This window comes from Micropterus dolomieu, linkage group LG19, assembly GCF_021292245.1.
Source record: "Micropterus dolomieu isolate WLL.071019.BEF.003 ecotype Adirondacks linkage group LG19, ASM2129224v1, whole genome shotgun sequence".
NCBI classification, from domain to species: Eukaryota; Metazoa; Chordata; class Actinopteri; order Centrarchiformes; family Centrarchidae; genus Micropterus; species Micropterus dolomieu.
The window spans coordinates 19,462,111-19,479,644 of NC_060168.1; the positions used below are offsets into that span (position 1 = coordinate 19,462,111).

Genomic DNA, 17,534 nt, shown 5'->3' on the forward strand with positions numbered 1-17,534 from the left:
TTAAATTAAGAGAAAGCCTTTTATTCTAAACACCACTCAGATACATTTACATGAAAGTGTCAAAAACAAGGCAACAAATACACAGTGAGCTTCCCCGCTCAGAGTCCGACAATCCCACTTCACTGCCAAAAGACTACAGATCCCAGAGATATGAAGGCAGCTGTGAGTGAGAGTGTGAGAGAGAGTGAGAGAGTGAGAGAGAGAGAGAGAGTGAGAGAGTGAGAGTGAGTGAGTGAGTGAGAGAGTGAGAGAGTGAGAGACAGACAACGGGGCAAACGAATGGCAATGGCATAGTCAGTGCAGTAACACAATGTTCTGACTTGAGTCAACAAGCCGAGGCCAGGAGGGAATGACTCTACCTCCAAATAAAATAATATACATTAAATAAAATAAATCACTCCACACTTTTTAAAAAAAAAAGTCAAAAACCATCCACCTAAATAATCTCGTCACTGAAAGAGAGCTCAGCAAGGATTCATATTTTGTCAAGTCTGTCTTAAAACAGTACTCACATGCCAATGCGTATGTTGAAACAATGGTCGTTTTTATTGTTCCTCATGTCTATGCTGGCCACAAAGAAAACCTTTCTTAAAGCAATTTCAGTGTACACACACCTGAAGCTAATATGAGGCTTCATCAGTATGAGTTAGGATAAGACAAATCATCCAGGTGTCTTCCAAAGTTACAGACTTTCAGCATGAAATTCTCTCTTTTTGTTACTACGGGGAAACACTTTATAAAGACTATACTTTAAAGAATGTAACTTTGGAAGATACACACTTGATGTGGGTGGCTGGTCACAACAGGATTTAAATGGGATCGCTGTGATTAGTAGATTTGCTCGCAGTGGCAAAGTAAACTTTTCGAGTTGGAGGAAGCTATAGCGCCTTATTAGCTGTCGGAGTATTGACTGCTTTACAAGAGAGGAATGGTTTGCAGACAGTTATAAGACAAGAGTCAATGGTACAAATACATCATCTGAAAAAAACTATTGTCCCGCTAGCGCCCAAGCTAAGCTAGAGAAAGCCACCAGGAGCTATTGTGATTTTTTGTGTATTTTTACACTGAATGAGTACTGTGGATTTTGTCCCCATCTCTTATATTTATATTGATTTGGAAAACGATCTCTTTGCAGTCAGCATTGACATAAGAAACATTTATGACAACCAGTAACTCCTTCAATGTACATGTTGGCATGTGAGTACAGTTTTAAGATACACTTGAACAAAATGTGAACCTCTCCTTTAACTTAATCTTGTAAACAAGCAAAGTGGTGACATCCTCTTTAATAGGGCATAATACAAACTGTACATCAACTCAAAACATATCTACAAATTCTACAGAGTACATACATGTGGGCTACGGTCATCTATGGCACAGCAACAAATGTGCAAGAAACAAAATCGATCAAAAACAGTTACACCAATCAAATAAATAATATCTGATCAAACATAAGAAACCAACTAAATTCATCTGTATGCTCTGCTAATAAAATAAATCTTTAAATGTCAGTTTCTGGTTAATTCAGAGCCGCCCACCGAGCACTCGCTAGTGTAAGACAGAGAAGCAAAGCGACAGGAGGAGGAGAGAGGGAGAGCAGTGTGTATCACCATACATGGAGCGGAAATCAACGCAGGTTAGACCGAGTCATAGACATGAGCTTGCCCCTCACTCTCCCCCTCTCTCTCTCTCTCTCCCTCTCACACACACACACACACACACACACACATTCCCAGCTAGCATCTCACACACACACATTCCCAGCTAGCATCTCACACACACACATTCACTATGCTTTCACACACTTTTTGTAAACACCTGCCCTCTACTGTAACGCATTCAAGTGTCCATAAATAAGCCACCTCGAGAATTAAAAAGAAGAAAAATATGTATGTTTCACATTTTCATAGCAAGCCTCTCTTGGATTCACCCTTTTGAAAAACAAGTCAAACTTATCTTGACAAGTGTGTGTTTAGAAAAGCATCTAGGCACTGTTGTCATTCAAACAAGGCTAGAGCCTTAAGTTACTAAAAACTAAACACTCCCTTTGGTAAAGTGTTTTAACTTCAAGAAAAATCACTAAATCACTACTTCTGTACCAAAATACACAAGTGGGTGTTAAGTAACAGCACTGTGATGGACAGCATTGTCTCCACACAGCAATTAGAGGATAAACTAGTGACCATTAAGACATTTTAGATCCACAGTGGAAATGTTGATTCTGCCAGTACAGGCCCAGTTACCTGCACACACATACAGAAGTCCATTAGTGATTGAAGCACTTTTTTAACTGGTGCGGTGTTAATTTGAAGTGCTTCAGGTTGCTGGTGTATAGCTGCTGTCGTCCACCACTGAGGTTCATTGTCAAGCCATAGCGATCACTTCTTTCCACCAGACCTGTAGACAGTCAGTGTGCAAAAATATGCAGATTTAAGACATATTTTAGTCTTGGAATAGAGTCTAATTCTTGATTATCCAAATAAAAAAGAAAACTAAATAATTTAATACAATAATTTCACTTGATAAGTCTGGTGAAATTTTTATATTGTCAACAAAAAGATCAAAATCAATAATGAATTGATTCTACTAATAAGCATCAATGAGCCACACCGTTATTTGTGACATGATTGGACATGGCACTATGGTTGCAACTAGCAATTATGTTCATTATTGATTAATCTGCCAATTATTTGTTCTGTTGATTGATTAATTGTTTAGTCTATAAAATGTCAAAAATAATGCCCGCTTCTAATGTTTGTTTTTTTGGCCACCCGTTCAAAACTAAGATATTTAAATTACGATGATTTAAGGAAAAAAGCAGCAAATAATATTGAAGGAGCTACAACCAGAAAATGTTTAGCGTTAGTTAAATATTTTTACTCTAAAAATGACTATTGATTCATCAATTAACAAAACAATTGACAATTATTTCATCAACTAATCAATTATTTGTTTCAGCGCTAATAAGCGCAGTTGTTTATTATATACACTGTCCTGCTGCCATAAATACTCGCTAGTGCACCAAATCTGCAGCTGAAAATAGTCCCTTTTCATTTTATTTATGCAATTTGTTGACAATAACAAAATGATTGAAAATCGACTTTGGATCTGGAGGAAAGAAACCACCACTTTGAAAGAAGATGAAATAAATTATTTGTATCAGAAGCCAGATGTGTTATGTGACTAAACTGTGTTCAATTAATGCTAGAGTTTCTCTTTATAAAGTTTTTAGACATTGACATTTGTCAACTGTGTCCTTATTCCCATATATAGACAAGTAAACTAAATACAACAAGCTATGAAATAGGTTATAAATTTCTAATCAACTTGCTGTTTAGGTTCAAATATAAAAAGTCAAAACATTAAATTTTACTTATTTGTATGCATCAGCACATTCAGTCTAAATCTGTAAAATGTTAAGGCCTTGTCAGGACCTTTAAACACCCTGATATTGTTGTATTAAATGAAAAACCAATGTTAAGTTAGCTTAACTTATTATTACTCAACATGCTTTTTGAATTTCTTGGGACATAAAATCTACACTAGTTTTCTCAGTGTTTATGAACAGTCAGTTCAATTCAGCTTTATTGCTATGAAAGTAAAACAACAATATTGCCAAAGCTACAAATAAATTACAAAAGAACAATTCATTTCATACATTTCATTAAATAAAGACAGACAGTCTCTGGAGGTTACCTGTAGTTGTGTTTTAATCTGTCTCCTCCTCCTTTGCGGGTTCTTTCTGAGGGCCAGGTACAACAGCTGTCCCTAACAAACCTCGTCTCACAATGTAGGGACATGAGGGGCCACTGGGGATGTCCGCAAAACCTGCAGGACGGGAAGAGAGCGAGACAGGGGTACAAATAAGAGGATTAGGAGAAAGAAGATGAAGGTCAGAATGTGAAAGCACAAAGATAAAGAGCACATAAAGAGAGGCAAGAACTTTTGTATCTGGAAGGAGGGGTAAATATTAGTCTAGCTCTTTCAAAATTTAAAAAAAAATATGCCTTGAATCAAATCCAAATTAGTTAGAGGACACTTTGGAAACAACAAGACACATTCCTTGTTTATTTTCCAAGTATCAAGTATCAATAGTCAGCGAAGGTTTAAATGATGACTTGTGAAGGTTTTCTTTAAAATATGGAGCCGAGGAATGGGGTAATATTCTGAGAAAAAAACCTTGGAAAAATAGTGTTAAAATGTTTTTTTTTTTTTTTTTTAATAGTCCTTAATAATACAATAATCAGTGCAGACATAAGAGAAGAGGTGGAGCTTTCAGACAGTTAGGATGTGAAGGACTGCAACAAAGCCACATGAAAGCAACATCTTAGTTATTTATAAATGTCTGCAGCTCTTCCCCCGTGTTTTATGCTTTTGGTCTTGGAACAGAAGAAAGTATATCATAATACTGGTTGGTGAAAGTAGCTTACATGTGACGGCTGTTATTAACATCTGCATACACGCATTTCATAGAGTAGCCTAATGAAGTCACCTTTCATGACGACTTCCGGCAGTCCATAGGGTTCATACTCTGTGTCATCAAAGGCGGCTGACAGCTGCGTCCTGTTACGGCGGATTCTTGCAGCCAGACTGGCAGGGTCAGCTGGGATGGGGAAGGAAACTGAAAACATTTTATCTCCCAACTCTGCCCCCTTAGATAATGGGCCAGGAGAGACAGGAGGGGATTCCACTAAGTCTTCATTTTCATCTTCTTCCTTCTCCTCCTCCTCAGTCTGTGTGGAGGCACAGTGGAGTTCTTTTGCTGCTGGAGCACTGCAAGGATATATACTCTCTTCAGTTTGACTGCTGATATTTTTCATTTCTGTCCTGACTTCTCTGTCTGAATCATTGGTTATGTTTATTTCACTGGTTGCTCTGGACACATCTGGTTTGCCTTCAGGATTCTCCACGTAACACGCTACTGTTTTGGTTTGCTTTGGTCCTGAGACTTTATGTGAATCTTTGGTGACATACTGTTGACCCGTTTTCTCAGATGACATCTGGATAACTTCAGTGTCTCTCTTCTTCTTGTGTTGTGTTTGACAGGTATCTGACTGATGTAAGACGTTTATCTCCTGGTTTTCTTTTTCACATTCCTGAGTGAAGAGAAAACAAAAACAATGAAAGGCCCAATACCATATGTGAACAAAGATGTGTCCAATAATAGTAAGTCAAAACTTTGAAGCACCTTACTCTATTTTGCCTAGTAAAGACAAGTACTGAGGAGAGACAGGTGTTTTGACGTTTCTACTAAAATATTCTAGGAACACTTGATATAAAGAGCCTGAAACATATAGTGGGGTCTGGTATGATAGTGAGAGATGATTAAAAGAATAAAAGAAAATCACCCTGTCAATCTTGGCAGTGTCCTGAGTGTCTTCCTGAAGTTCTGCAGTCTTTTTAAAGGAATTAAGACTCTTTGGTTCAGGACAGTTGTTGTTCTGCAGTCTGGTGGCAAAAGAAGAAAGTTAATTCAAAGCATCTACCAATGTACACTGTACATACCAGTTATCATGATCAACTTGCAAATACACTGTACATAGCCCAAATGTAAGTTATATTTTTGATCGCTCCTCCATCCCTGGTGTGATAGTGTTACCTGGAGAACAACATGCGGCCCTGCAGTTTGTTGGAGGAGCAGGAGAGGAGTAACTCATCTTCTCTGATGACACATGTCACATTACCAGGGCTCTCCTGAACACCCTGGTAAGGCGGCTGAACCTGGGTCCCTGGCAGGATGTGGGTCAACTCATCAGTCTGCGGCTGGTTTAACTGGGACTGTATCACGGCATATATCTGGTCCTGGGTCTCAGACTGATTGTCCTTGTTGGGAAGGAACTGGTCAAATGTTGTGGCTGGTTGGGAGGCCAGTCTCCACACAGCGAGCTCCTCTGCCTGTTGCTGGGTCTCCTCAGACAGAGCCCGTACCCTCATGTGCAGCTCCACCACCTGGACAGGAGGGTAAGGACAGGACAGACTGAATCAAACAGATTTTCCAAATAAAACTTACATAGGAAAAATACAATTCTATAATATAATTTGTTTACAGGTCCATTTTTGCACAGTAATTAAGTCTGGAATACTATCATGTTATAAACATTTGGGTTCTATGTTTTCCTTTACTGATGTCTATCTACCAACAGCTACATGGCAATTTTGCTGTCTATGTGACTAATGTAACATATTTTTGTCACACTTCTTCAGAAAGACATTAAGAGGTGGTACACTGTCGGTACCTGTTTCTGTAGGCGGTTGATCTGAAGCTCAGACACTGCATCCAGCTCATCTTCATCTCTCATAGTCCTCCCATCTTCCCTTTCTAAATCTCCTCCTTCATCTTCACTACTCTTCACTCCTTGTTGTGCCTCAGGGGTGATGTCATTCGGCACACTAGGTGAACTCTGCACCACCAAGAAGGACAGGACAGCATCTCCTGTGGCTTCCTTTTGGCTTTGCTTGACTGGGTTTCCTTGGTTTTCACCGTCAGTGTGTAACGCTGGATTGCTGGTGTCTGAGACAGTCAAGCCCTCTATTCTTTGTTTCAGCAGCTGATTCTCCTGCCGGAGAGCGAGCAGTTCTGCAGCCATATCTGTTGTTCCTCCATCTTGACCACACTCAGTCTCTCCCATCACACAAGCAGAGTCATGGTTAGTCTTGTCTGAGTCTACAGAGTCTGGATGCTGTTCCCCTAAACGTAGTGCTTCGTTGTCACTAATCAATGTTGCTCTTTCAGAAATCACAATCTCCGGGTAACTTGCATCTCTCTGTGCATTAGAGTCACTGTCTTCCAGTGAGTTTTTAGTGAAGAATGTGACAGCAAAATCCTCTTCCTGGTTTGGCTGAAGCCCTGAGATCTCCACCGACCTCTCATCTTGTGTCTTTTCTGTCTGTTGCCCAACCTCTACCTTCATCTCCTCTCCTCTTTTCTTCTCCTCTCCCTCTTTTTGGGCTTTTAGTGCATCCAGTTCTTGCTTGTAGAGCTGCAGTTCCTGTCCCTGGCTGAGGAGGGCACTCTCCTTCTCTTGCAGCTCAGCTAAAAGGCCAGAGATGTGCAGACTCTGCTTCTCAAAGGCCATGGTTAGCTGTTTTGTCTGACGTGTCACCTGAGAAGAAAATAGAGATTAGCAGACAGAGGACTGTTGAAGAGAAATACGTTATCAACCAATACTAGAAGAGCTTTATTGTTTTTGACAGTTAAGACAGCACATAGCACATTTTAAAAAGATAAACCAAAGAATGCTCAAGTGTGGTTTGCTTCCTTGGAGGTGGCAATATATATATATATACACCCATGGTATTTTATTCCAACAGCTGTTGGCCTTGTGTAATGTGGCCGCGTCTCCTGGTTTCTGGCTTCTTTTTCTCTGTGGTTTCGGTGACAAGTAACACTGACAACAGTAACCTATGCACCTGTGTACTTTTAAGATTTTTTTAATATACTTTGTCTATATGCTCCTTGGGGACATTTAAACTCTACTCTACTTTATTGACTGAGTATCTTTTCTTTCAAAAAACAGCTATAGAGATATGTTTGATAAGTTCCTTTTAAAATTAGTGATATATATTTAACAATACCTAAATATTATTCTTCACATTGCAATAGCATTCTTATATCTGAACCAAAGTCCCACTGATTACTAAACTGTATTATCCACATTTATTTACCTGGCTCTGCAGGGTCTCCAGTTTAACCTGGTACTCGTTAGCACGTTCCGTCTCCTTTGCATTCTCTTTCTGCAGACCCTCCATCTCTTTCATGAATTCTGAGGGTGCGGGCTCACCTTTCTGGAGGTCCAAAAGTGCCTTTCTGGTGTCTTCCAGGGAAGACCCGGCCAGATAGTTTTGTCTGGTGTCTTCCCGGTCAGACGCCACTCGACCTTTTTGCCCCTCATCTAACTGCAGCAAGCTTTCAGGATCCATCACTATTTCATCTTCCTGGATGAGATCTGCTGTTGCCTGAGATACAAGCATGTTGCGTTGGTTGGTGGACTGACAGAAGAGGAGGTGCTGCTCTGGCGAAGAGAGGAGCTTGTTGTCGCAGTGAATCATGTTGGAGTTGAGCACATCATCATGGAGAGTCAGATATGTCAGCGGGCTGTTGGCAACCAAAAGTTTCTCCTCTTCCAGTGACTCTTTGTTTTTGCTGCGCTTTAGTTCTTCCAATTCAGCTTGAAGTGCTTCCAGTTTTGTGCCCAGCTCCTTCTTTACATCTATGTCTGCGTTTGTTATTTGGTTCCTCTCCTCATCCTCTCTCTTTCTCTCTTCTCGCTCTAAAGCCAGCTGGGCCTTCAACCCCGCTAGCTGTTTCTTTAGCTGGAAATTAAGCTCTATCATTTCACTCTCCCGGTCTTCTAGCGCTTTGTTTTTCTCCTCCTCCTGCCTCTCTCTCTCAGTCTTTTCTCTTTCCCCCCTTCCTCTCTCCATCTCTGTCTCCAAAGCAGCCATGGCCTTCCGTAGCCTCTCCGTTTCAGCCCTCTCACACTCCAGCTGTGCCCTCCATTCCTTGTCCTGCTGCTCCATCTCCACAGCCTGGCCGGCATGTTTACGGTTGAGCTGTTTGAGCCGGGTCCTGGCTTCTGCCTCGGCCCGCCGCTGGGTTTCCAGGTCCTCAAGACGTTTCTGCAGTTCTTCGCGCACGTCATGTAGCTCTGAACGCAGTGAGGCATTCTCCCTCTTGAGGTCTTCAGAGGCCTTGGCCTGCTCGGACTTAAGAGAAGGTGTCTTTTCAGGAGAAAGCATCACACTGCAAGCATCACCATCCACAGAGGAACTAGAGAGTACATGATCAAATGTGGAGTGTTTGTTTCTCCCAGAGCTGTCCCACTCTATCGCCTCATTTCTACTCTTGTTCTCTTCCTCTGTACTTTTTCTTCTATGCCCTCCCCTTTGTAAACTCTCAGAGTCTGGGATGATAAGGTCAGTGATGTGTTCAGAGTCGATGCCTTCTCCTGGCTCTCTATCAGAGGGGTAAGATGCCGTTGTCTCTGCTCTTTGCTTGTTCACGTCCTCTTCCTCTTCCCTCTTCTGCTCGGCTAAGGTGGCAGAGGTAGGCCTCTTTATGTGATTTGACGGCCGAGACTGAAGGGAGTAAGAAGGCTGAGGGGAGAAACTCTGTCCAACAGGGCAAAACTGGACAGGTTGTAAAATTGTTGCTGGGGCAGCTTTTTGCTCTGGAGTTAAAGATATACAAACATATAAAAGAAGCAGAAGAAAAGTTTGTTAGACCACACATGCACTAAGATGTATAATAACAGGCTACAGGAAAAGCAATAAAGAAAGAGCATGTCTGTCTTTTTAGTAAGCATGTGCATTACTGGAATAGTAACTTGTATTTTCATTTGAGAAAATTTATGGCGTATCATTGACCAGCAGATGGCAGTACTAGGATGAGAGATTTCTACATTACAGGGGAATTAACATCACTTGTAATGTACAGCATTCATGAATGTCACTAGAGCTCAACCACTTAATTAATGTCCATAATTTTATCTCTTTTCAAAATTAATCAACACAGAAACATAATTACAGGGAGTCCACCAGAGGACACCGGTTCAAGCCTCTGTGTTGACAAGTATTTGCCCTGCAATAGTGTTTATCAGCAAGACACTTAATCCCTACCAACTCCTGATCTCTGAAACTGTCTGTGGGGGAAGGACAGAAAAAGGTTAATCTCTCTACAAGAAATCCAATTCAAAATCATTTCACATTAACACAATTATCATCAGTACATATCACATGACAAACATGATAAATCTCATGGGTTTGTCCACCCACAGCTCGTTCCTCACCCTGCAGTTCTTTGAGGAGAAGAAGGGCGTCGGCTCGCTCCTCTGCCAGTCTCCTCCCCTCCTCCTCCAGAGCTCGCTCTTTCTTCCTGCTCTGCTCCAGACTCACTGCCACACCCTCCACCTCACGCATCGCTTCCTAATGCGAGAATGGAAAAATAAAACAAATAAAAAATACAAATGAGGTCAAATCAATCCAGTAAAATGGAGAAGGAGAAGTTCTCGATTCCACCATCAGGACAGAATTTATTTAGGTATTTAAAAGAAGTGCTCAGATTATTTCGAGTGATTAGTTCTCCGTTGAACAGTAATTATCCATTGTTGTTCATTAACAAACATATAAAAGACAGCATTAGTGCCGATGTTGAGAGCTCGTATAGATGTAATGAAGTGCCACAAACAAACCCCTGAAGTAACAGTTTTGGTCTGCTATTTTAAAATAAAAATAAATCTGATGCATGGGGACACAAGCTTTTCTTGTTTTCAGCTATTTCAGTGTTTTACAGTTGAGTACAGTAGGTTTTTTTGAGTACTGTCAGTGGAGGCAATTATTGTCAGACTCATCTCTTTAGCTCTGTGAAATGCGCTTTATTAAAACATAACATTGCAGCAGGATGAAGGAAGAAGCCAAGAAGCAATATAATTATAATTTATTTACAGTTAAATTATTATCAATATCCTAGACTGACATATGGCACATTAGGATGTTTAAAAATCCATATATACCCACCGCTCAGTTAATGAATAATTGACACATGCAGTCCCTGAAGGACTAGGGTGTGTGTGTGTGTTTGTTACCGTCAGTTTGGCTTGTGTCTGTGCCTCTTTCTTCTGGCTCTCCTGCAGCTGTCCCTCCATCCACTTTAGTTTCTCTTTCAGAGTGTCCAACTCTTTGTCCAAAGCCTGCTTCTGTAGAGACAGCTGATAGAGGGTATTATGACTCAGTAGCTGCTACAAAACAGGCAAAAATGAAATCAAAGAGTAATGGAAGGAAAGGATATAGGAATAAGATAAGAGGTAGGCCATAAAAACAAAAAAAGAAATAAAGAAATGAATGGCTGTTGTTGTAGGCGCAGGAATCATGACCAGTGAAGGGAACAGGAAGCAGGAAAGCAATCAGTGATCAATAGCAAGCACAAGCTGTGTCTAACGTTTGTCTACTGTACTTTCTCTTGGGAAAGTGATGAAGACTTAACAAGCTGATCGGCTTCCCACCAGCGCTCATTCTGCATTCTTCATCTACTCTGCACATTATCTCATGTCATGGTGCGTGTGAACAGAGTAATCACATTACCTTTACTAATCCAGCAAATGGGTCACTACCTGCATTACTCTATTTCTTTTTAGATTCATTATTCTTGTGTCTTATGCTACCTTCATAGCAATATGTACAGTACAGTGCTCAGAAAACAGCAAACAAGGTGGTGAATATAGCTCAGTGGCAATTCAATGTTGTGACTTTGTCTTTTAGAGACAGTGTCAGAGGTTTTTGTCGTGGTGGTCATTAATTAGACAAATTCTGACACTAACAATAACTTTATATAAAATCATAATATTTATTGACCCAATACAGATCTTTCTAGTTTCTAGTAGGATGTTCCTTCAGCACACAATGCTGGAATGATATGCTGATTGACATTTATTTAATCAATCCATTTACTGAATACTGAGAATCTTTGAAATTCTTGACGTTTTATGAGCTACTCATGACTGAAACAGCATGCATGGGTAAACTTTAAAAACCGTGAACATAAGTTCCAGAAAGAGCTGTGTAAATATGAGCTAGGCAAAATATGTACCTGATGTTTTGTATGCAATTTGATTCAACACAAACTGTGCTTCTATTGTGTGTTTATGCTCCGTAGCCATAGAATGAATGCTCACTGTTAAGAATTTTTACAGCATGTCCAAAAAGAACAAGGATCAAGTTTGGGTAAAACAATGTTTCGTATGAGTCAAGAGGCTCCCCCATGTGCTCAGTTTAAAATGTGTATTACTGTTCAGCTAATAAAAATAAATACCACAGCATTCCTTCACGTAAAGGAAATCCAAATAAAAAGAAAATTGCAACACCATGTCTTAAAGCACAAACACACTCCCCTTCATTCTTTCATGCAATTTGCCTCAATACCTTCATACAAATCTTCCATCTTTCTTCACCCTCATCCTGCAGCCATGCCTTTACGTCTCTTAGTAACAACTCTGAGTATTTCTCACACACAAGTCGTAAGTTAAGAGTTTGTTTTAAACTTCCATAACCAAAGCATTCTGCACTGTCAAACGCATCCACAGGTTATTACCTTCACTGCTCAACCTTTCCACTGGGGAGAAACCGAGAGAAGGACGAAGCGGAGAGGAGAGCAGGTGGGGGGGAGGGAAAGAAAACAGAAAAACAGAGAGCAAGAGAGTGAGAGAAAACAACAAGGGCAAGAAGCAAGCGTGGGAGAAGTACTGAGATAAGTTTATTAACCTTTAGTATAAACAATTTAATTCCCAGTAGAAAGAGAGAGGGAGAGAAAAAACAGGAAAGAGAAACAGGAAATAGCTGATCAAACAGAGCAGACATATGAACCATAATGCAAACAACATGTACAGAATATTACTTTGACCTTCCGTTTCCAGTGCTGATACAGATCTGATTTAAAGGCTTTATCTTGATGTAAATGCATTTTAGAAGGCTTGTTTGCCTTGTTCACTTGTGTGATTCTGTGACCTTGTGTGTGCGTTTACCTTGTCAGCCTGTGCCTGCAGGGCATTGTGGAGCGTCCTGGCCTGCTGGAGCTCCTGGTTGAGTTTATTCACCTCCTGCTGATGCTGCTTCTCCAGACACTGCCTCTCCTTCTGAAGCTCTGTCAAATCCTGGAGGCAACGCGCAACAAAATCTGAGCCACTATTAACTGCACTGTGGAACACAACTTTTCTATGGATGGAACAAAAAACTATGTTCTCTTGCTTCCTTTATTTGTTTTTGAAGCGCCTTCTGTTGTTTCTCTTAATCTTTCATGTGTCCACATCAACCTCCCATTCATTTCCACCTCACCCTCTGATGTTGTTTCTCCAGCTCCTTATAGCGTTGCTGGTGTTGCAGTCGGCTGCTCTCTGTATTTTGCCTCTGACACTTCAGCTCCTCTTGTAGTTGCTTCAGCCTTTGCTCAGCTCCCGATGTCTGCCACACAAACAACGTATTCTTTATCAATATTATATTTTTGGTGGTCACTTGCTGCCATCGTGGGCTTAAGACTGTGTATCCTACTAAAGATATTTCAATTACTACACAGCAATTTGTCACATATTCAAGTTTTCTAAAGTGTACATGTAAAAAGGTCACATTTGTAGACATATGTGTCTTTGTATATGTTAAGTAATTTCCCTAAACCTGTTTTATTGACTTGCATTTAATGTTATTGTTTACCAAAAGGTTAGATTTCACAAAATATCAGCTGGATTGTTTTACAGCGCAGAACAAACAGAACAAGGGCAACATTTTTCCAGCTCAACCTTTTCAAACTTGCTGATAATAAGTGATTGTGTAACAAGTAAAATATTCCCAACATGTTTGTAATTTTCAGGGAAGTCAAAGTTAAATGTTTTTAAAAAATGAGGCCAACACCCAAGGGCTGCAGAAACTGGGCTTACAGAAAATACATTAGCACTGTTATGAAACAAATTTGTTTCATTAGTAATAGTAGGGGGAGTATTACCACTAGTTGGATCAGTGGCACTAGTGTCTGTTTTTACCCGTTCACTTTCCTGGGCCATGCGTGTGTGCGCCAGGGTGAGTTCGTCACGGGCTCTCTGAATGCTGAGGTCCCTGGCGGCGAGCTCCTTCTTGCTTTGCACCATTTCGTTTTCAATCGACTTCAACGTCCCGGCCTTCGCACGCAGCTCCTCCTCCAAAGCAGACACACGACTCCGCATTTCTGACAAAGATACTGGAGGATGGACCAGACACACAGAAAAGTACTGGTTAATAAGGTCATTTACGCAAAAAAAAACAGGTCTTAGGAAAAACCCTTTGAGTACACCACCAAGACTATTTTAAAAAACTAAAGTGAAAAATGTCAAAGAAATAAGCATCAATGGAGGACTTAAAGGTGGACAAAGAAAAGTGACAACAGGAAATCCATTTAGGATATGAAGTCCTGTAAGGATTACAGATAAAATGTTGGTGAACAAATTGCACATACGCCCTATGTTGTATTAATCTCAGAGTGGGTGTGTTGCAGTCCTGTAACTGCATAATAATTAATATAAATAATATATACAGTGCAAGACTTTTAGGCAAGTGTGAAAAAACTGCTATAAAGTAAGAATGCTTTCAAAAATAGACATGTTAATAGATTATATTTATCAATTAACAAAATGCAAAGCGAGTGAACGGATCAAATCGTTATTTAGTCTGCATCACACACTTTCTTACAAATTAGACTCAGAAATTGTGATTATTGCTGTGATGCACTTTTATAATGAAATAAAAACATTTCATACAAGTTTTAAATGAATGGTTTTCTGTGTTATCAGTTTATTAATGTAGATGTCATGGCATTTCATGATTTTTTGTAAATGTGAGTCTCAGGGAAACATCAAATTTCTCTTTTGGGTCTCGATCTCAGAAAGTTTGGGAACCACTGTTCTAGAAGAAAACAATGGTCACAAATATTGATTACATTGTTTAAGTAAAACTCTTTCAGGCAAATTAGAGTTTACAAAATGATTTGAATCCCGGTGTAGGAAGGATTTCCACTTTAAAATGGGGGAGTGGGTGGAGAACAACAATGAGAGAGAGGAAGTACTGGGGAAACACATACCTATATTTTCTTCCCAAAATTGGCATCGACATTATCAGAAAGGATACCCTGATTTCTTACAGCTGACTACAACAGTCAGCGACACAACCCCACCACCACAAAGTTAGGGTCTTTTGAAATGGGGTCAATCCATACCAACTGGTTTATTGACAACCACAGCTGTTGTAACTCTGCATGACATTTTCACCAAGCCAGTGGATGTCAGGCTACTGATTTCAAAAACCAGGGACAAAATCAATTTTCTGTCTGTCCAATGTGCTGTCCTGTATTTTCCTGTTGCTTTAATTTTACAACACTGTTCAACTTCATAAAGTGAAGAGCTGCAATGAAGTATCTATAATTATTATTGTCACCATCTTCACTTGACTAGACAGAAAAAACAACAATCTACTATTAGAAATCTAAAAACCCATTTAGACCAATCTAAAAAGAACCAACAGTTTCTATGATTTTTTTATTTACAACTTGATTAAGAAGCAAATCTGAATAAAATCCTGCAACATATCCATGTGTGACTTAAATGATTACAGTGGAGAGGAGCAAAATAAAACCAGCAGAAGCAAAAAGTCAGCAAAGAAGCACACCTAATGTAAACACCGCCCCTCCCCCTCTGTGTCCCATTGACAAAAGGAACATTTATTGTTTCACAGTGAACTGTCCCCACAGTGGGGAGCTGAGAGAAAGAAGACTGTTATATCCCAATTACAATGTGTACTAAGAGCCACTCTACATCGTAAAGCTGGCCTGGGAGCACGCAGACGATTCACCGACTGAGCCAGTGATTTCTACACAACCTCTTACGTAACAAGTGTTGTTGGGAGTATACAAAGCACATGAGATTCAGGATTATTGCTCAACCCAAGTTCACATTAAGAACTACACCCGGAACTAAAATTGATGAATAACAAAGTCAGTATATCAGTGCCGATGGAAATTGGAAACATTTTCTTAAAAAGGAGTTACATTATATATTTGTTATAGTCAACAAATGCCAATAAAAAGCCCTAAACTAACAGTGAATGGATCCTACTAACATGTACTGTGTCACCAAAAATTAATTTACAGTAGCTTATTCCTCTGTGCCAAAGACAACCATTGTTGTTCCAAAACTATTAAAATGAGCCACGATGCATTGGGTGACATCCTGCTTCTTTCTTCTAATGGATCCCAAATAAAGTTTATTTAGCACTTCCTGTTTGAGTAACTTTGCAAAAAATGACTGCTGAGCTATTTTAGGAAATTATTATTGAACATTGAAAAAGATTTGAGTCTTCAGTAGCGAACAAATAGTTGAATGTAAATTTTTCTGAACAGAGTTGGATGGCTCTCTCTCACTCAGACCAGCTGGGACTGAGCTTTTACTGCCGTTGACATTAGGTTGGTCAACAATGTTGACTTCTGCACACAGCACCTGAAAACCGAAAGTGTTTCTATGGATGTCTGCAAAACCCGGTGTCAGAGCAGTGACAAACATCCAAAATAAATATCACTAAGTAAAACCCAGAACCTCTGGTTAATTTTGTCCATACCTAGCACAGGTATCCAACTAACTTTATTAATCTTGCTTTAGGGACAGGCTGTCGGGATGAGCTGTGTGTGTTTGTGTGCGAGTGTGTGCATATTTACAAACTACAAATGGGCGACACTCAGTCGTGCTACAGTGAGGAAAATAAGTATTTGAACACCCTGCTATTTTGCAAGTTCTCCCACTTAGAAATCATGGAGGGGTCTGAAATTGTCATCGTAGGTGCATGTCCACTGTGAGAGACATAATCTAAAAGAAAAAAAATCCAGAAATCACAATGTATGATTTTTTAACTATTTATTTGTATGATACAGCTGCAAATAAGTATTTGAACACCTGAGAAAATCAATGTTAATATTTGGTACAGTAGCCTTTGTTTGCAATTACAAACGTTTCCTGTAGTTTTTCACCAGGTTTGCACACACTGCAGGAGGGATTTTGGCCCACTCCTCCACACAGATCTGCTCTAGATCAGGGCTGTCGCTGAGAAACACGGAGTTTGAGCTCCCTCCAAAGATTCTCTATTGGGTTTAGGTCTGGAGACTGGCTAGGCCACGCCAGAACCTTGATATGCTTCTTACAGAGCCACTCCTTGGTTATCCTGGCTGTGTGCTTCGGGTCATTGTCATGTTGGAAGACCCAGCCTCGACCCATCTTCAGTGCTCTAACTGAGGGAAGGAGGTTGTTCCCCAAAATCTCGCAATACATGACCCCGGTCATCCTCTCCTTAATACAGTGCAGTCGCCCTGTCCCATGTGCAGAAAAACACCCCCAAAGCATGATGCTACCACCCCCATGCTTCACAGTAGGGATGGTGTTCTTGGGATGGTACTCATCATTCTTCTTCCTCCAAACACGGGTATTTGAATTATGACCAAAAAGTTCTATTTTGGTCTCATCTGACCACATGACTTTCTCCCATGACTCCTCTGGATCATCCAAATGGTCAACTTAAGATGGGCCTTGACATGTGCTGGTTTAAGCAGGGGAACCTTCCGTGCCATGCATGATTTCAAACCATGACGTCTTAGTGTATTACCAACAGTAACCTTGGAAACGGTGGTCCCAGCTCTTTTCAGGTCATTGACCAGCTCCTCCCGTGTAGTTCTGGGCTGATTTCTCACCTTTCTTAGGATCATTGAGACCCCACGAGGTGAGATCTTGCATGGAGCCCCAATCCGAGGGAGATCGACAGTCATGTTTAGCTTCTTCCATTTTCTAATGATTGCTCCAACAGTGGACCTTTTTTCACCAAGGTACTTGGCAATTTCCCCGTAGCCCTTTCCAGCCTTGTGGAAGTGTACAATTTTGTCTCTAGTGTCTTTGGACAGCTCTTTGGTCTTGGCCATGTTAGTAGTTGGATTCTTACTGATTGTATGGGGTGGACAGGTGTCTTTATGCAGCTAACGACCTCAA

At 40.4% G+C, this 17,534-nt stretch overlaps 1 protein-coding gene across 1 annotated transcript in view; it reads right to left on the reverse strand.

The window, feature by feature from the left end:
• si:dkeyp-115e12.6 (centromere protein F) overlaps window positions 1–17,534 on the reverse strand; it is a 23,723-nt gene continuing 6,189 nt past the window's right edge. Inside the window, exons 8-19 of the mRNA XM_046030378.1 lie at window positions 13,524–13,717; window positions 12,826–12,951; window positions 12,516–12,644; window positions 10,584–10,706; window positions 9,789–9,924; window positions 7,666–9,170; window positions 6,237–7,103; window positions 5,600–5,949; window positions 5,349–5,448; window positions 4,493–5,096; window positions 3,697–3,828; window positions 1–2,397 (exon numbers count right to left, since the gene is read on the reverse strand). Coding sequence (XP_045886334.1) covers window positions 3,710–3,828; window positions 4,493–5,096; window positions 5,349–5,448; window positions 5,600–5,949; window positions 6,237–7,103; window positions 7,666–9,170; window positions 9,789–9,924; window positions 10,584–10,706; window positions 12,516–12,644; window positions 12,826–12,951; window positions 13,524–13,717 — 4,253 coding nt within the window. The 3' untranslated portion in view covers window positions 1–2,397; window positions 3,697–3,709. The remainder of the gene's footprint in view (window positions 2,398–3,696; window positions 3,829–4,492; window positions 5,097–5,348; window positions 5,449–5,599; window positions 5,950–6,236; window positions 7,104–7,665; window positions 9,171–9,788; window positions 9,925–10,583; window positions 10,707–12,515; window positions 12,645–12,825; window positions 12,952–13,523; window positions 13,718–17,534) is intronic.